At 41.2% G+C, this 20,917-nt stretch overlaps 1 protein-coding gene across 4 annotated transcripts in view; it reads right to left on the bottom strand.

Annotated features, from left to right (window-relative positions):
- Positions 1–487: 487 nt before the first annotated feature.
- The window catches only part of lrp8 (low density lipoprotein receptor-related protein 8, apolipoprotein e receptor), a 173,087-nt gene continuing 152,657 nt past the window's right edge, over positions 488–20,917 (bottom strand). Inside the window, exons 15-19 of one of the 4 annotated variants that reach the window (XM_056377969.1) lie at positions 18,562–18,714; positions 16,623–17,021; positions 12,712–12,780; positions 9,308–9,480; positions 488–7,268 (exon numbers count right to left, since the gene is read on the bottom strand). In XM_056377969.1, coding sequence (XP_056233944.1) covers positions 7,230–7,268; positions 9,308–9,480; positions 12,712–12,780; positions 16,623–17,021; positions 18,562–18,714 — 833 coding nt within the window. In that variant the 3' untranslated portion in view covers positions 488–7,229. Of the gene's footprint in view, positions 9,499–12,711; positions 12,781–16,622; positions 17,022–18,561; positions 18,715–20,917 lie in introns of all 4 variants that reach the window. The other 3 variants (XM_056377968.1, XM_056377966.1, XM_056377967.1) reach the window with 3 other exon arrangements.

Genomic DNA, 20,917 nt, shown 5'->3' on the forward strand with positions numbered 1-20,917 from the left:
GCCTGGAGGGGGTTCCTGGGGGTCTCCAGCAAAAAGGGGAATAATTTATTCCAACTAATTCCATCCATCAGTAACACAGTGACAGAATGTATGACTATTTTGGTCATGGTTTCAAACGCTTTCTGTAATAAAATGTCTAAAAGCAATAATGTTATCAGATGGGGGTCCATGGTCTCATTTGTGTCTGTCAGTCATCCCCCCCACACACAGACACACACACACACACATGCAGTTTCCAGATGAAACACACAAAGACACACGATAAAGTAACAACACTAAATGTTGGACAGTTTTTATAAATTTAATATATCAATATATAGAGATATTTATCAACAGCTTGATTTCATAGAAACGTGAGTGAGACCATTTTGGCATACAGTACAGATATTCCATGTAAGTACAGAAGTTGCTAAGTTTTTAACTCCCCCCCACCCACATCATCCCTCATCAACCCATCAAATAACCCACCCTCCACCCCACCCTCCCGCAGACACGTAACACAGAAAAACAGAAAGAGTAAAAGTATACAGGAGCACAAAACAAGGCACCAATAAATTAAATGATAATCCCTTTTCTTTTTTTAAAAACACAACAACAAAATCTATTCAACAGAATTAAACACAGTATGAACACTAAAAATCTGAAATGCTGTTAAAAAGCAAAAATAAAACAAACAAACGGAACAGACAGGAGAAAAAGTAAAATAAAAACACTTTGGCAGATTATTAATTTTTAGTTACAATCAAGTAGTAAAGAAATCCAGTGCTCTTGTGTACAAATAAATTCATATATAGTCTACACTCCTTTTTACCCCAGAGGTTTATGTACATCTTTTTTTACAGATACATTTAAAACATTATCAAAAAGTTTTTTGCTGTATGAAAATGTATTTACAAGTCATGATTCAAAACCATTGGACTGTACCATTGGACCAACCCCACCCTCCCCCCTTTTTATTCCTCCCCTCCTAAGAACGTTATCTCTTTACACAGTGCAGAAGGCTTCTTGAAAAGTTTTGTGCAACAAACAGCGTTAAAAAAAATGCCTGTCGTATGGCTGTGGAATGGACAGACCCCCGAATGGTTTTTGAGATTTCCTTGCAGGCAATGACACATCAGTAACATTTTTGAGAAAAGACAGGTAGACAAGAAAAAAATATTGGGACCAATAGTTTCTTATATTTGAAGTGATTTTCTCCCACCTCAATCACCATTGAAGTCAAATGTTGAAATCAGTGACAATACTCTTATTTATCAAAATGTTATCCCTGTACATCATCATCCTGACCCATGAAAAGATTCACACAAACAACTTCCCCATCACCGTCTCCCCCCCCCAAAAAACCTTCATTTTACACTGACTGGTATAAAAATGTAGGCGACTGAACACTGCCCTTCAAGTAGTCCAACATCAAGTAGATCAAATATGAAACTGGGAAAATGGTCTGGTGAGGAGAAAAAGAGCAACAACTACAAATCACTTTACAGTCCGAGAAAACCACATGATAATAAGAGGAACCAGCTGGAGAAGGAAAGTCACTGGGTCAACAAGAGCTAAATGTCAGCCAAGTGGAGTCAATGAGGGTCCAAACGGTAGCTGGAGGGGGGGAGTTGGCGGGGAGGGGGGAGGGGGGGCAGCGTCTCCTGGCTGAGCATGCTCGATTGCCTGTTCACTGGTTCACAACTGGGAAGGTTTTTTTTTTTGTTTAGTTTTTTCTCAGCTCCGGGGGTTTCCTTGTTATTTTTGGAGTTCCAGGTTATTTCCTACAGTGTTTTTCCATTCTTCCAGTGTGTGTGTGTGTGTGTGTGTGTGTGTGTGTGTGTGTGTGTGTGTCTGTCTGTCTGTCTGTCTACCCAAAGACTGATAGCCCTTGCCAAAGGAAAGATGTTGATGGCTAAGATGGAGATGGGCAGGGGGAAGAGAATGAGGGTGCATCAGAGAAAGCAATGCTGACTTTGCTCTCTAAACTAAAGTTCAGTAGTATAACAAACCACAGAAAGACTTGACGCCTCACAGCAGGCATTAGATCCATACAGTGAATGAGGAAGTGAAGTGGTGCAGAGATGTGAGTGATGTTAGGAAGCGTTCACTGCACCCTGGTTAAAGCGGCGTGGGTCAGACTCTCTGCTCAGTATAGACTGGGATTAAAAGAGTGCACAGAGGGAAGAAAGGACAAGCGACAGGACAGTTTAAAAACAGGGAGCACAAATCAGGAACACTATAATTACGGCATATAATTACATTAGATAATGGGTTATCAAGACTGTTAGTAGTTGCTTTGATCAGATAAGTACATGAAACATAATTTCTATAACATAAACCAGACTCAACCTTGTCACGGATGGTTTGAAATCATTTAGTTTGACCTATTGTGATAGTGAGCTGCCCATTATGTATTAGTAGTGAATATCCGAATGCTTTGTTCATGTATTAGTTTAAATTAAGAGTTAAATATTTAGATGAACAGAAGAAAGAAACAACAGAACTTGAGCAGGTGTAATTCATGAATCCTAGGTAAAGTGAATGTTTAAATTGAGAACCAGGACTAAGTTTGTGTGTGTGTGTGTGTGTGTGTGTGTTACTTCTTACTACTAGCCAGTGTGAAACTAGTGGTTTCTGGTGTCACCATTGAATCTTCATCTATGTCTTAGCTGGTAAAAATTTTTGCTAATGTGCAAATTGATTGCCAGGAAACAGCAATGTCCTCGTAAAAGCAATCAGATATGTAAACAGGAAGTTACAGTAGCATCACACACATTGTGACATGACATCCAAAAAATAACAATTTCAGGCGGTCAAGAGATATGTTAAACTTAACTTCCAGTTTGTTTGTTTTTTGTCAATTTAGAAAGGACTGTTTTATTTATATCCACTCACATGGAGGAGTGTTTCAGTGTTAGCAGTATTCCTACAATTTAGAATGAGTAGGAAATATAGTGGCGGTTAGATGTGTCAAACACACCTCATTAGCTCTTCTTCAATTCAAATGGATAATATATTATCAAGCCAACGTTAGCTTTTCCAGTTGGCTACACCTGGCAGTTACTGGGTGTAAAAAGTTTAAACCCTGATTTAACCTAGTGATGCATACATCTTCACTTAGGATACAACTGATATTTAGTGTCATACGCGCTCTTGAAATGCAATTCAAGACAGTGTATTGCAACTAGTTAAATTTACTACACTTACATCTCTGGTTGAGTGCTAAGTAACTTTAAGCATTAAGATATTATGGTTAATGTTGCACATGGTTCTCTAACATTGAAAGACTTATAAATAGCAAATAATTAACAAAAAAAAACTGTCCTGAAGTGAGAAACTTACGCGGTTAACATATTACTGGTTGTAGAATAACTCAACATATGTACATAAATTCACATTAGACTTTGTCAGCATGAGGCGGAACACTCAAACTGATCCTTGTAACTGCAGCCTGTTGTTTATGGGGTTGACTCACAGTAAAACTATGATGATGCTGTTATTAGAGCATTGATTAATGCCTAAATGCTCCCTATAAATACTGACAACAATCAGACAGGTGCCCAGAAAGCAAAGGGTCAAAGCGTGTCCTCTTCTGCCACCACAATTACTGCCTACTCTATAATGAACGACGAAAGCCCCTTTCCTGACTTTTTCCCACGTCCTTGAGTGGAGTCGGCTGCTCTCAAGGTGGCCACGAAGTGGAGCAGCCAATCTGTCTTCACACTGTAGCAATAATAACTTCTCTACAATGCCACGCTCACTCACCTCAATAAATAAGCAATTTATTCTCGTCACTGCAAACCCTCAGTATGGAACTCAATTAGACCTGAAGCAAACATGGACATGCAGGAAAGTATGGAGTGCAGAGCTGACTCAGCTTCAGGTTCAATCCAGCCCTGGGGTTTGTGATTTATCCCATTTCAAATTCACAAATAAATGTATATCTGACTTGGGCAATCTTTCCTGGCTTCTTACATTATTATCTTCATCTTTCCTCCAGGTTAGGTTTGTATGAAAAAGATATGAAATTGTGAGCATTCACAACAGCCATGACACATCCTGATAACATTAATGAAATGAACGGAGTTTATACCAAAATGGAACTGTGTCCATTTTAAACTGTTTCATACATGTCACTTCTAAATCCTGTCTAAAAACCAAACACAGCAGGAGCCCACCAATCCAGCCAAGGATCATGCTGAGCTGAGTCACAGTCGGCCCACCACGTAATGCATTTTATTTTGCCTTCATCTCTACAAGGTTAAGATGAAAGGAGATGGCCTTCCCCTTGTGCTCAATCCTCCCTCATTAGACAGGCGTAGGGGAGTGCAGTGCTGTGGAGGACTACAATTTACCTGTCTGGCGTGCCACTCGTCACATACAGTCCATACAGATCGCCTGCTGTGCATCACAAACGGAGAGGACAACAGTGCCATCCTTCTGAGGACGGGAGGCCAGAGGAGCGGGTGTCAGAATACTGTGGCACAACATCAGCAGAAATCCAGCAAAATAAATTACCCAACATTTGTCTTCCAAACCTGTTCGCATATGGCGTAGTCTAAATCCTGGCAGTTATTCCTGCCTACCTTTGTCTTTGTTTGTTTTTACAGTCTTTTCCTCCCTAGTGGTTACCCAAGCATCTACACGGAGAAAACCTTTCCAACAAACAGTGGGAGCTGTGAATAATAACTACCACTAATCAAATTTCCCTTTGTTTGTACGCACACACTGTCTGTATAGTTGGATGAATACACATGCTGAGACTATACTGGAAGACTTTAATGTTTGCATTATATACTTTTTTTTTTGCTTGTTATTCAGTCATATGTCAGGTTTATTAATAAAAGACAGAAGATGTGACAAACAAAAGCACGTCTTAGCTCAGCTCTGCCGAAATGCGACATTGTTCTGATTTGTTATTTTAAGAATGGAAGACGTGTGGTATGTGTAGTTCAGTCAATGTAAAACAGGTCTACAGTGTATTAAGTGCATTAAACGTGTGCTTAACATAGTTAAAATGCCCTTTGTTGAGACTAAATGACATTCAGAATAGGAAATTTGTTAATTTCCCATGACAACACGCGGCAGCTATCATGCTATCCTGTCATGACGGCTTCTAGTAATTCACTGTTACAACACATTATGAGCAATTATTGCGATATTCACTGGGCATAAATTCCATCTGATTCAATGGGCTGGAACCATGTCTGTGGCAAGCCAGTGGAAGATCAGCTCTTTACGCTGGTTTACACATTTCCTCTCTACCCAGCTTTCAATTCAAATCAGTGCTGGGCTCATTCAGCCTCAGCGTATTAGTCATCTGTTCATACAAAACAGGACCGCTCACAACCCCACTGAACAGTCAGTGACAGCAGAAAGTCATTTCTTCTCAATGTGGGCTTTTTTTTTTTTCTTCCAACACCATCTCTTCCAGAAAACACACAGCTACACTGTTAAAGAGGGGAGGGAAGATGCAGCAGTTATCAGGCTCTGAATCACCAAAACCAGTGGTGTGCAGCCACTGAGACACTGCCACTGATACTTAGAGTGTGCTCAAGTTCAAACACTGACTGTCTGTGTTTGGCAGTTGTAGAGAAACAACTGCATATTTAAATTTTGAAACAAGTGATATTTCAGGAGATAACACCCGTGAGAATAATGCAGTGTAAAAATCTCATTAGAGCCATAAATACAGCAAAAACTCACAGTTGGCAGTTGTCTATTACTCAACGGCGGGAGTGTTAGCACAGCCCAGGAGACACAGAGCAGTCAACCACAATATACACGTGTTCACCTTTCTCTTGTCTCTCTCCTTTCCCTTTCCTTGCTTTTGCGTTGTGTCAGGATATACTGTATATGAGGAATCCGTTGTGTATTTTATGCTCTCTTCTTCTGTTCAAAGACCTTGCAAGAGGTTGAAACTGAATCTTCATTTCAAACAGAAGCAGTCAAAAAAACAGGACTGGTGTAGCTGTGCAGAACCTCTCTGATGCCCTCACACTTCCAATATAGAATGTGCAGCTGTACTTTCAAATGTATACAGCTCCAGCCACTCCAACCCACCCAACATCAGAAAGCGCATAAAATCACTGGCAGGTCTGTCCAGCCTTATGAATTTATACACAAATAGTAGTAATAAGACTCAAAGCACCATTTTCACATCAATACAGTCACACAGAGGTCCGTGTTGTCTGGAACTGAAGCTTCACTTCTACAACCAGACACAAACATACAGTAAACAATAGCAGGAATCCTTACACATACCGCAAATGAGCAAACAATCCCAAGTTCATTATAGACTGTACGCATACCACTGATACCAGGAGAGAGGATTACCCATAATCCTTTGCCTTTTCTGCCCTGCTGCTTTTTGCCTTGAGGCACTACCCTCTGGTGGCACAAATCCTCCCATTCCCCTCAAAAAAAAAAAAAAAAATCTCTTTCACCCCAAAATCACCTCCAAACATGGAGACCACCCAATCATTTTTTTATGTCTCCTTTCCCCTTGGCTATATTTAGCTGTCTTTCTCTATATAATATATGTCAAGGGGCGAATCTGAAGGGTTGGGTGTGAAAAAGGATGACATCCCTCCCGTTTAAAAAAAAAAAAGAAAATCTGTGTTGTCAACACAAGATGTAAAAGGGAACTATGAAGAAAAATAATGTCCTTGCCTGCTACTGTTTATCCTTACAAACTTGAACAAATCTGCTTTTAGTACTGTGTGGTACCGATCGATGCTGATTACATATTTACAACAGCAAACATCCAAATAAATAAAGAGTCAAAATATGAGAAATTAACGCAATAACGCATGCTGGCTTTTTTTTCCCATGTACACTGGCCAGGCAGCCTTCTATTTACAATGTGCACTGAGACAACGGGATGAGGTTAGTCTGAACAAAATCATCAAGCAGCATTTTTATACACCACTACAACTAACAAGAGGCAGAGAGAAGAGAGGAGTGGAGCAGAGGCTACTAATAACTAGCACTAAAGGAAGTAGTATAGTTGCTAGTAGTGGTAGTAATGTTACTCCAGCGGACAGAGTAGGAGAGGAAGGAGGGGGGGTTTATGAGATGTACATGTCATCCCTGCTCCTTAAAAAGGGGGAGGCAAAAATGAGGACTCTCTCTTCTCTTTCTGTTTCTCCTCTGCGTTGTACTGGCCTCATTGTAGTGGTGTAGAGGCTGTGGTGAGAGGAGGGGCCAGGATGGGGATTGGGGGAGGGCAGGCTGCATCCCACCCCTCAGGGATAGCCATCATCCTCCAGACTGAGTGCCACGCGCTGCAAACAGCAGATAAAAAGACTGTTACCACAGTAGGCTGGTAAAAGAGAGAGAGAGCTAGATAGAGAGAGAGAGAGAGAGAGAGAGAGAAGTAAGATAGAAAACAGACTGGCATGAAGAACAGAGGAGAAAAAAGAGACAGATTCAAGTCTAGGTGGAAGTCAGGGAAAGAAATGGCGGGTTCATATATTCATATTTCCATTCTCTTACTCCTCCTTGCAGTCCACACTTCTCCCTCCTTTCCTGACCTTCTTTTACCTCTTTGCGATCCCCCCTCCCTTGTTCATTCCCTCCTTCTCTGGCTGTTTCTATGCGAGGAATGTAGGATGCATGCCTACAGCTGAATGTCTGGCCCACATAATGCCAACCTGATTTCTCTGGCTGTCTGAGCTGCCATATCGCCATGGAAGGAGAGGAGAGGAGAGGAAGAAAACAAGTAAAAAGATGAAGAGACAATAAAGAGATTTGTACAGAAGTAAATAATAAAATGTGGAGACGAGAGAGAGAGACCATAGTCCTCTCTCTCTAGCCTTTCACTGAATGTGGTTGTTACTTTGACCTTGAATCTTAATATGACTCAGTCGTGCACCTGTTTTGTGTGCGTGAGTGTGTGTGCATGTCTGTGTGCGTGTGTGTGTGCGTGCGTCTCAACCTGTCATCATGCCAGTGATACCCAGAATTCTTTGCCTCCTTTCTCTCCAGAGCAACACAAAGAAATCTGCGTTACCATGCCAACCGATCAAAGCGCTACTCCCCCCCCCCCCCCCCCCCCCCCCCCAATAATCCTTTTTGGCTGCCCTTCTCTGCTTGCTCTCCGATATCTAAAACAACAAGCATATTCAATAAATGTCACAAGTGTCCTGATGACACATGCCCTCCACATTTAAGTGGATTTGGGTGCAAATCATTGCTGGCACTGTCTCCTGAGTTTGTAGAAAACGCAGCTTTGTGCCATATAAAGGATTCTCAAAAATGCATCTACATCAATGGGAAATCAACAGGGTCATCTGCAACTCATCATGTGGAGACTCATGGTTTCTGCAACTGCACACAAGATAGAATATGAGAAAAAATCTATCTTGAACTGTCCTTGGTTCTGATTTATGCTCCCTTTTTTATGTTTTATGTCTTACTTACACAGTAATGAAAAAATAAAATTCACATAGTGGCACTGGCAATATCATAATGTTACCATGCACTCTAAAAATCCAATTTATTTGCTGAGCGGTCTAATCCTGCACTCTGCTGTCCTGTCAGTCAGCCTTTCTGAGGTGACTATAAAGCTAGTCCTCTTTCTCCTCAAAGGCATCATCTCAACATTAAAATAACTTGTTCTGCTAACACACAGATGCCACTGCATGCATCTCTCTGTTGTACAAACTGCACGGCATCAAGACAACAGTAATTATTTAAGCCTCTAATGCATGGAAGGCCTTTTGTTATAATCTACAAAATTCCTCTCTGACAAGTATGCTACCTTGTGGTAAATATTTTCTGTTGTTTAGTGATCATGTAGAAAAAATGCAAACTTTTGCATCAGATGATATGTACCTGTGTGGGGAGTTTAGTCAGGGAACAGGGGGCCTATTAAAAAACATACAGTAACAGGACAAACAACCAGAAGAACTAACACAATGTACAAATAAATGGGATGGCGACGGGGATCTGGCACTGATATACATATGTGCTGTATGATTATGGTCTATGGAGGTGAATGGAGTGGACATGGTGTACAGGTGAAGGGCTTATGTGTGTGTATGATTGGTGGCTTCAGTGATTACTACAAAAATGATATGTGAGCATGTGGACGTGTGCAAGCCTGTTCTTTCTTTGCACCAGGCCTACATGTACAACAACAGGGCTTTTCCAAACCCCAGCGCATCCTCCCACATCTCAAAATATTCCTTCCTTTCCTCTGCAGCTTCTCTCATTTGCCGCTGGAGAGCATCGGCGCCCCTGAGTACCAGTGAGAGTTGCTGTCTGTGATGCCGCCCCCTAGAGGGAGCGCTATGAATGGCTGACTGTGGCTGCCACTCACTGCTGGGTAGACGTGACCGATGGACTCGCTGTGTCGGCCGATGTGGATTTCGTCGTCGTCGTCCTCTGTGGTTTTGCGGTAAACGGGGTTGTCGAAATTCATGCTCTTGGTGTTCTTGCGTCGCCAGTTGCGCCAAACCAGGTATCCGCCGGTGCAGAGTAATCCGATGACCACTGTGGCAAGGATAGGGACTGCATGTGTTTAACACACACACAACAACAACACACGGCGGGAGCGTTAACACAGCCCAGGGGACACAGAGCGGCGCTTTAAGCACTCTCACACACACACAAGCACAATTCAGACTTTCCTTCATGCTCTGAAGGCTCATTATTTTCAGACTTTAGTTTTCAAAATCAAATATAAAATATACATCATACATATATATGTATATACATATACAATCTAGGTGGACTCTCACACTCTAAACACAATATTTAGTAAAGAGGCAGAGGTGACAGTTGCACAGAATGAACTAAGGAGTCTTGTTTTGGTTGCAAAAAGTTTGGTTCGGTTTGTTTTTTTTTCTGGCTAAAGCAGTCCAAAAAATGTAACATGTTATTTTTGTTTTTTTAAAGGAGGAAAATTCCAAAATTTAGGGTCAAAATTGGACTGTCAAGATGACATTTTAAGTGCATGCCCTGTTTCAATAGTAATTTTTGTTTTTAATTACTTTGAAAGCCCTGTTTTCTCTTCACTTCTTACTACACAAAGAGTTTACTGAATGGTACACACCACAAGAGGACCTTGTTTATTTATCAGCATGTTTTTGCAGGGGAAAGCAACAAGTTACTGATGTTTGGGGACATTAAATGCTCCTTAAAATCAGTTTCCTGCAGAGTTTTAGATTGGAGATTGGCCACCTCGCCCAAAGTCAATGGGCACCTCCACTAAAAAAAAAAAACAGAAGAAGTTGAGTCTGAAATAAAACATTGGCCTTCAAAGAGGAGCAGAGGTGCTATTTCACAGAGCAAAAATATTTAGTAGCTGTAGCTATTGTTGAGGCATTCATCTACAAACTAAACTGTAGATGAATGATCACAGGAGGAGTCAGGATAACCACCTTGGCTGCACTAGTCCCTGTGGGAAACCCTGTATATGCATCAGATATTTAAAAGAAATTATATATATATATTTTTCAGTAAAAATCTGTAAAAAAAATGAAACAAAACAATGAGCCTTCATTCTGTATAAATATATATTCTAATACATTCCCACTCAGTTTCAATCTTACAGAATGACCAAAAACACACAAACACATGCACAACTTGCAACAATGAATGCCTGCATGCACTGTCACGCACATACTACACACAACCCTACATCCAAGACATAAACACACACACACACACACACACACACACACTCAAACACAAATACATGCACACGCGTACAAAGACTGAACCACACAGGTTTTTCGATTAAATCTTGTAGCATTCGAGTACTGAAGCAAGTGATTAGGCTTTTTAGGTTTTTTGAATCAGAGCCCAGCAAGGTTGCTTAACTGTCATCAGCATATTAGCCTTGTGCTACATTTGGGCAATGATTTATAATTCTGCACTTGCTTGGGTTAAAAAATTAAACACTATCTGCAGATGGCCTGACTCGGGTGTTTTTGGAAGGAGTTATGAGAGGAAAATGGACAGGGGAGAAAGAGCATGGAAGGAGAGAGGGTGGGGGATTGGAGGATTTGAGATAAGCTCTGTCTCTCTCCTCTCATTACCATATCTGCATGACTGCCAAGCTGCCCTGTAGGACCTGTGTGTGTATAGCGTATGTATGAGCGTATGTGTGTGTGGAGCCAAACCAAAGGTATGTCAATGAGGAGGGATAAAACAAGTGTGTGTAAGTGCGTATGCCCACATCCATACATGTGTCTGCATCTGCTGTGTAAGCCCCATCTAATTACTCTTTTGTTGGATAGGCACTTGAGATCCCTGTGTGACTGGGCCGGAAACCCCAGTTCCTCCTTTGTTCTTCTCAAAAACCTCACTGGTTTGAAAAAAAAAAAAAAAAAAAAAAACCCATCAGCTTTTGTATCATTTAGAAAATTTCACTTTCAGTCCAATTAGAGAGCGGCATAACAGCCTGACTTGGGCTAAAGACTGATAATCATTGTTGGGCTGTTTCCCCTCGTGGAGCTGTGGGTGGGCGTGGTACATTAGTGGATCTGAACGGAGAAGTGGGGTGCAGAAATCCGGCCCTGGTGGACTTCTGCAATAATTAATGTTTCAAAGCTGCCAAAAAAAAAAAAATGCATAATAGGGGGATTTATGGCTGTGGTGAATGACAGAAGGGGAGAATGGGGGATGGAGTGGAAAGAGTTAACAGTCTCTGGGTTTTTTTTTAATGAGCTGATATCTCAATTGCTGAGAATGAGGAGACAAAAAAAATAGCTTGACGCTATTTTAGCGCTCCCATAACTTATCAAACTATTCAATATTAGGGATGAAAGAGATCTCAATTAACGACATATGCTGCTACTATAAGGTCATTTGCACATTCAGCTGATTTCTATGTTAGGTTAGGCATGAAAGTATTAAATAGTCCCATAAAATTATCATTTTAATCAGAGCTAATGTAATAGATTAACTTTACTAAGCTGGTTTGATTGTAAGAACTTGCAATCTCCTCATGCACCTGACCTTTATTAGTATGGTATGGTGTGGTGGTGTAATAGTAGCTTTTATTTTTTCACCCTGAACTGATGATAATGTTATTTCTCAGGTCAGAAATTTCCACTGCTCCAGGGCCAAAACCACAATTTCACCTCATTAATTCCCCGTTCAGTCCTTTGATATTTCCTCCTGTTCTAAAACTGATTCCAGCGATTGTGTAACCCATTCTCAGCCCACTGGGGCACAGAAATGGGCCAGAGCACTGGATTGATTGCAGTCTGAACATACTGTGTGATCAGAGTGGGAACACGAGCTTAATGCCATAACAGCTGGTCAAATGTGTTGGGAAAACATGAATTGGATTTCCATTTGCTCAAATCCCATTAATAATGACATAACATGCACATTACAAAGGCCTGGCCATGGTTTTTTCAAGCCCTTGGCCAGGAGGCTGTTGTTTGATAACACCACAGTTAAGTACATTTTGTCAATTACTAAACTATTGTTTTGTAAACCATCACTGCTATGACTGCTGAGGGCCTGACATGTTCAAATGATGTAAATTGTTGTTATTAAATCTAAAATATACTCATTTTAATCAGTCAAGTGGAAGTAAAAATGGCCCAGTCGCACACAGACACACATTCCGGTACAAAAACACACGCTTACACAAAATACCATGTCCATACACAACATGCAGGACTTGAGCGACAAGCAGAGACGGAGAAGCAAGGAGGGAGAAGCAGGCAGGCAGAAAGCAAAGACAACAAAGTCAAGAGTACTCACCGATAGGAATGACTATCCCCAGAACAGCTACTGTGATGTTGTTACCTATGAGGTAGTGATCACTCGCAGCTGAGATGAACAGAACAAGAAAGGAAAAAATAAAACTAAGCAAAAAGTTCTATTCCAAAACACCCTCCCCCGAGGCCTTGCTAGAGAGAAAAAGAACTTTGCTGCAGCTGAAAAAGCATCATGCTGAAAAAAAAAACATATTTACATAATATACAGGCAGAGAATCCATTTGATTTCACTTTGGACTGCAGACAACAGCATGTGTAAATGAAATGCGAATGAATTATACCATGCCATATAAATGCAATGAGATGCTTTTTCATATAAGAGAAGACAAATGAAATTTCAGCGAGCAATACATCAGATTTTGCTCTATTACTATTCAAAAACACATCTGGATTCAGGAAGCAATACATCATAGATTTTTGAGGCTTAAAACCTGCTGTGAGTCTCCAGGTGACCTTGAGAGTGAACTATAACATATAACCTCTTCTTTTTCTGCAGCATGTTTTCATTTTCTGTCACAGTGCAACACAGTATACAATTTATTCCAGACATGCTCCGTATCCTCACTCCCCTTCAACTCTCACCCCAACAGGTCGGTGTGGAGCTTTGACATTAATCCTGCTCCCAACACTCCTATTAGCAGCAGGCTAGCCATTAGCCAAAGTGTGATCAGATGGCTATAATGAAGTCTAGTGAGGAAGATTAACAGAAGAGATCACAGCGCTGGCCCTGCATACTGATTGGCTCATTCTAGAAAGAGACTCTGTGTAGTTGTATGTATGGCAAAAAGGCACAGATGGGACGTGGCTGATGGGACATACAATTAGGACGTACATTTTATCTCATATATAGCGCACACACACACACACACACAAACACACACACGGAGACATAGATAGACAAAGACATAAGGAGGTACAGCAGATGATACGACTTCAGTGTCACCTGCTGTACCTCTTTATGTCTTCAGTAGTGACGTGTCTTAGCCCTGAGTCAGCAGAAGTGAATTGAGCTTACTTTAAAGCATGAGTGACATCCAATGGGTCCTAAGACTCTAAAAGGTGGATTAATAGAATCTTATTAAAGCAGCAATTATGAAAAAAGCACCCCTGGAAAGTGAAGGCAGAGAGAGAGGGAGAGAGCGAAAGAGGAAGACAGAAAAATAAAAAGTTTCAATTTCATTAAGGCTATTATATCTGGAGGGATTTAAAGTTCAAAAAGAATTCACTGTTGTATGCCTCTATGAAATGTCCCTATTTATATCCCTATATTTAAATATAACTATCATAATGTGTAAGTTACCTACAATATAGAAAATAATATTAAAGTCACCATGTAGGAATTCTAATATTAAATGCATACACTGCTTACCTGCTGCATATCTTAATCAACAGCCATCAAAGGAATCAAATGGATCAGCTTAAAAGCAGAATGAATGGCCAAACAATTAAAGGGCACGTTCCTAGTTTTTTGATTTCTGTCTTAATACAATACTCACAGGACAATATATGGGACATGGAAGAAAATACACGGTCCTCGTCTGTGCAAAGAATTTGTGCAAAAATTCCAAAGTTTATCCGAAGCTAATATGAGGCTTCAGGAGTCTGACTTAGTCAAATCAAGTGGGTATCTGCTAAAGTTACACTGTCTTTTTAGCACTTCTTTAGTTTCCACACACAGTATTTCCGTGCTGGGCTGTGGTGGAGGGAGAGAGATACAGTCATGGACTTTGGTGCTAGAAAAAACTAACTTTGAAAGATACTGACTTGATTTGCTCAACTCAAACTGCTGAAGCCTCATTCAGATAAACCTTGGAATGCATTTTTGCACAGAATGAGAACTGTGGATTTTATCCCCCGTCACCTACTATACATTGGAAGTGCCTTAGGAAGAACAACATCTTCCTGTCTTGCCCAATGTTGCTTTAGGATTGATGAATAATTACTAGCATCAAAAGTGAAGGTTCAAATTTGTAAGAGAACAGATGCATATACACTTTGTGTACCAGCTGTTGTTTATCTCTTTTTTTTGTGAGACTCCTGGTTCTTCCTCGCTGCACTCTGCCAGCTGCAGCAGCGCACATGTGTAACAGCTGATGCCGGCAAACTTGACAGTGTGCAGTGAGTTAAAAATGATAACACATGGCCCACGGGCTTAGAGACGCGTCTTGTTCATGCTCCATTTTCTCAACCGTGTCTGCTCCACCTCTCATCTGGAGCACTTGTGGTGTGGTGAGGGGGCTGACAACTTCAGAGACTAGAGGAAACATGTTCTTGCTTTCTTTGTAACTCCGAGAAACCCCGGCCCCCAAAGTGATGAGACTAGCTGGAGCAGCCATTCTCTTTAATTCCCAGAAAATCACTTTCTCTCCTGCCTCTTTTCCATCCCGTCTTTTCTCATCCTTGTAAATGCTGTTTTTCCCTCCAACAGTGTGTCATTTTTCAAGTCCCATCCTCTCCGTTCAAAAGCTGGACTGTCATGCCCTTTTTTTTCCTCCTTGTTCATTTTTGTTCCTCGATGATCTCTTTATTGTCTCACACTGTTCCTTTTTTTATTTAACAATCCTTCGTTTTACTTCTCCCTCTTTTTCCATATTCATTTCCCTGTCCTCCTCTTGTGTCTTATTCATCCTTTTCCTACAACTCTCACACCCATTTTAAACTTTCATCATCTTTCCCTGCTCCTCTCCCTTCTGTATACCTTGTTCATCCTCAAGCCTTGCTCTTCTGGTGTCTCAGTATAATGAGAAATGTCTCTGATGTAAATGCAATATTGTAAAGTTCAAACACAGTACAGAAACTCACAATCTTTCTCACTAACCAACCACTACCATCTTCTATTCCATCTCTTATTCTCTTTGAGCAGTAGACTGTGTCATTCTAATATCAGAAGATTCTTCTAGTGTGTATAAGTAACTCCATAAATCAGTCAGTTTTTGCTATTGTTTTACAGTCTCTCCTGCTTAGGTCTGAAAAAGGCACTGGAGCTCTAGGAACATGCAAAAACTAATGCCCATATCCACATTTCATTTCTTTCTTTTAGTAAACAAAATCTAAATATCCTTAAGAGTAAAGTGCTGAAAAAGCAACTCATTTAGAGGATTCTTGCAGTCCGCTTTAGCAGTTTGGCAGTTACATCCATCTCATGTTAATGTCTCCGTGTAGCGAAGGATGGAAAAAACAGTGAAAGCTGAAAACACTGATTTCTAAAACAAAATCACAACAAAGCATGTGGTGTGCGGCACAGTGGTTTATCAATTTTGCTTTGTGGTGCTATCAAGGATTCTTCTCCGCTTCCAAATACAATTTAAGTCTTAGCCTGGCTTTGTAAAACCATTGTTACTGCTGTTATACTCTGCTGTCACTGTTTGTCTGGGGAAACAAACTGTGAAGTGGTATTTTTCAGTCGCGCCAGTAAAGCTTGATTGGTGCGAGGACCGAATACTGCTGCCAGTTTTGGAGAGCGAGAGTGAAAGAGAGAGCGAGAGGGAGGGAGAGAGAGACAAAGACAGGCTGTCAGAAAGTGAGGATGAGTGATGAGAGGTGGAAGGCGAGAATGGAGGGGACTGTCGTTTGTTAGCTCTGACAGCTCTGTTACACGCTGCTCATGAGGGACCAACAGCAAGCAGACCGAGAGATAACACTAGTGAGTGTGTGTTGGTATATGTTGGTATGTGTGTGTGTGTGTGTGTGTGTGCAAGAGGGAAAAGCCAGAGAAAGGAGGGGAACTGATGTAAGTAGTGGTTTTCAGCTCCCTGCTGCTTTAATGGCAGGTGGTAGCTGTAGTGATGGCAGTGGAGTATTACACACACAGAGGAACACACACACTGTCTGCATACACTCACTTCACACAGACTCACATTCCTATGCACCGACCCAGCTCGCCGTGATCCTTACCTCTGTGGGAGAGGTTGCCGTTGCTCTCTCTCTGAATGCTGTTGGGGGCAGCTGGGCCTAACAAAGGTGTGTGTGTGGATGTTGATGTCTTGGTTGTGCTGCTGAACCTGGTCATCTCTGTACTCGTGGCGGCGGGGGTCCGGGGGTGCTCTGTAGAGGTGCTTCTGGGGGTCTGAGGAGAGGCCGTTGTTGTCGTCAGGCGTCTGGTCGTGGGCCTGAGTGTGGTAGCAGCGGAGGTGCTGGTGGTACTTGTGGTGGTGGTGGTGGTGGTGGTAGGGGGAGTTGTGCTGGTGGTAATAGTTGTGCTGGTTGGTTTAGTGCTCGTTGTAGTGGTGGTGGTGGGAGTTGTTGTGGAGGTGGTGGTGGTTGGAGGAGGTGTTGTGGTTGCCCTGGGTCGAACTGCACAAGAGAAACGGAACGAAAATCATTAGCACCTGGGATTTTGCTCACAGCTGACAAACACGTCACAATCACGTTTCCACTTCCAGGTCATCGACAAGATATTCAAAACAACTAAATGTGTTCCTGTGTTATGCATTACATACTGTATATCAAGCTCTTCAGCTTCAGTCAATGATTGTGTCATGAATGGAATCATTAATTTGAATATAAAACATTTTTACAACAATAACAAGATTTAACCATCATGCATTTGCATTGAAAGTCAATAAAAGATAATAGCAAATTATCTCTGTCTATTAAGTTTGACTTTATTGCTAAACATGGCTACTGAGCCTCTGCTCTGCCTCAGCAGTTCACTGCAGCAGATCAGCTATCACTTTCACCAAATCCATCTTTCTCTATTTTCCAACTTTGCCTCTGATCACTTTTATGTGCATCAATAGTACATAATATGCAACAGGTCACCATTGACAGACCTTTCTGTTTGCATTACCATACGACTCAATGACAGTATAAAAAAGTGATTTGATTTGATTGGGGGCTTCCAAACACATTTCGTCAAGGTTTTATGGTTGCCTCAGAACAGGCAGAGACATTAAGCCGAGAGCCAGACGAACACAGTGTAAGAGGCCATTTTATCAAAACAAAGTAAGTGCTCAGCAGATATATCTGTTCTGCATTGGAATGTCTCTCTCTCTCTCTTTCTCTGTCTGTGTGTATGCTCAGTGACCATGTTCTGTCTTTTCTCAGAGGGATTCTCTGAACGGTGGCCTACATACATCATCTCTCTCCCTTTCTGTTTCTCTCTTTTCTCTGTCAGCTTCTTTTTTTTACTCACCTGTTCAAACACGAGGAGCAAAACAGGGAGAGGGTGTATTAAGGATAACAACTTTACAAATGTGGTGACTGCACTGAAGCTGGCGACAAGCTGATGGGTTGAAATAAGGTCGGAGAAATAACGGAGGTGGGCCGGGAACACAGGTTAAACTGGGAGAATCCCTGACTCACTTCCCGAGATAGTGTGACTGTAAGCACAGGTATTGAATTCTCTGAGGGAATATAATCAATAGAATAAGATGAGGAGATGTTGATGAACACTGGATTTCAGATAAAAGTCTGATAGTGAATATGGTGTTTTGAACAGATGTGGTACAGCTGTTGTGAGAGAAGAACCTACATCATATTTGACATAACAGGCTAAAAAAATAACATAATTTCTTCAGCATATATTGGCATGAGAAATATTTCCCATAGTCATCTATGTATAAGATTAGAAATCCTCAATGTACTGAATAGTTTAAAGCGGAACATTTATTTATAGATCGGTATAAATACTTAATTTTGTGGTGGACTCATTTTAGCCGAATCCAGAGAGTGAAACTCCAGTCCAGCTTAATATCCTTATGGCCTGGCACTCCATCATGTCACTGGCATTTCGGTGATGTAGACACCATGTGACATTTCTCAACAAATTCTTTTAATTAGGCTTTTGCTCCCTGCCTGTGTGATTTACTGGTTCACGTTGTGGCCGACTTACCTACAGCACAGCGCCTCATGTCTGGTCCCAGCTCCATGCCATCAGGACAGGCACAGGTGTACTTGGGGGAGTGGTCTGTGATCTGAGGTGCCTTCAGACAAAGGTACTCACAGCCACCGTTCGGAAGACTGCCCAAATTACAGGTGTCGGGGGCTGGGGGAGGACACACAAGCAGAAACAGAAGAGGATTATACAAGGGTTTTGGGAAACAAGATTTTGTAATTGGTTTTCTTCCAAAGAAATTAAATATAATAAATGAATAATTTCATCTTTGCACATTCTGCAGCCTTGTATCTCTAGTGAAAACCATGATTTTATAAACCTTTAGCACTGACATTTCTAAACATTTGGTGCTTTTCCCAAATGCGTGCAGCAAATTGAAATCTTATGTCAGTGCCAGGGTGATGTGCACAGAGGTTTACGTGTGCTGTAGACCAGAGTAATCAGGAAGAAAAGAATATTAAGAATTGAAGACAGAGCCCCAGCTTTGAGTCCCGGTCTGCATCAAAAGCATCAAAGTGTAATTGTGAACTGAATTCATGTCCACCTAGACTGGCTGGCAATGCGTAAAGCAGAACTCTGTACTACTTCCTACACTAACCTTATACTGTGTGGTACAGCAAAGCAACATAAAATAGATGCCGACACTTTTACAGTGTTTTATTTCATCCCACAACCTATTTTCTGGTCCAATGAAGACATGCTTAGGTTAAGACAAGGGTGTCTAAACTTTCTTTTTTTAAATCTCTACACCCAAATGAAAAATTTACACGTTGTTTCCCAACCCTCGACTCTAATGAAAAAAGATTGCTACTCTTGTCATGTGGGGAAGCACCAGAATTAGGTCAGGTCGCGGTCGAGTTCTGCCTCCTGACTTGGTGCATGGTTTGAGACAGCAGCACATCAGAGGAATCATCAGCCATCAGGGGAAGAAGCAACATCACTCACTGCACACAGTGAGATTTTAATAAGCAGGGAATGTACGCATGCTTTAGTACAGTATCTCAGCATAACAAGCACAGTACAGTAATATGATCAGCTGTCTAAATGAAATTCTTAGAGGCTCCAAATAACACTCTTTACCTGCTTTCCATATTAAGAAGAACTGAAGCTTTTTAGGAATGCCATGACACACTACGGTGATAAATTAACATTCGATGCTGGGTGAAGAAAGGGGCAGAGTGGGGAGAGGAAAGGAGAACAGAGAGTGAAAAGGAGGCCACACCAAAAGAAATTGGATGATAAGGATGGGAAGGAAGGATGTAAGGAAAGAAAGTAAAAAGGTAAAAAAAAATGGACTGAGATAAAAAACATTTGGAAAGTGATGTTGTTCTAAAGTTTCAAATAGCTTGTCCCCTCCGGTTATTCTGCTTCCTTCACTAGAAAAAGAACTAAAACAGGGAAGCTAGGCTTCAAAGCACAGCTGGATGGATAAAAAACAGCAGTTCACATCCATGTCTGTCCAGACTCATATAATATATGTAGTGAGGACTATCAAGGAATTTAATAAAAAAGATATTAAGTGTACTTTTTGATTTGTGATATTCACAGAACACAAAGTTGCAGCCATGACAGTCGACAGCGCTTCAAATAAAGAAGCCACAGCTAAAACGTGGATGATTCACACACATCATAAACCCGGCAGCGTAGAGAACAATCACCGCAGTTTCAAGGTGGACACCCATGATTAGTTAATATGGTCACAATCTCCCCTTCTGGTCCCGAGTTATGGCGTTGAATAATGGCTAGAAAAGTGTTTTTGCTCAACATTATGATGTTACAGGGAAGTCGACCTTTTGGATATAAAATGTCATCACTTTATCGCTTTATCCTATCAGACATTTGTGTGAAACTGTGTCGCAATTAGTGTTATGGCCAAAAACGTGTTTTGTGAGGTCACAGTGACCTTTGACCTTTGACCAGCAATTTCTCAGCTCAGTTCATTCTTGAGTCCAAGTGAATGTAAAAATTCCATCCAGGTGTTCCTGAGATATTAAACGGATGGTGCGGACACACAACCTGAAAGGATGAATAATAAAAATAAAGCAGGCAAAACAAAGAGAGGAGAGGAAGAGAGGCTCTTTTTAGGAAATGTGTCAAAAAATGAAGACATGTTGAGAGGCGTACTAGAAGATATTGGAGCCATGAATGTGTGGAGGTGTATTGTGGCAACCAACCATTAGCAATGCTCTTCCCTCTTTGGGGATGTTATATTTGTAGTGTAATCACTGACTGACTAAAAATGGTTTGAAAATCAAGGGAGGAAAAGATAAAATGGAAGAGAGGAGGTTGACCTTGCAAACTGCTGCAGTCAAGGTCACATTTTATCAAATATTTCACTTCTTAGTGACACTAA

The sequence above is a fragment of the Seriola aureovittata genome, chromosome 6 (genome assembly GCF_021018895.1).
Source record: "Seriola aureovittata isolate HTS-2021-v1 ecotype China chromosome 6, ASM2101889v1, whole genome shotgun sequence".
NCBI lineage: Eukaryota > Metazoa > Chordata > Actinopteri > Carangiformes > Carangidae > Seriola > Seriola aureovittata.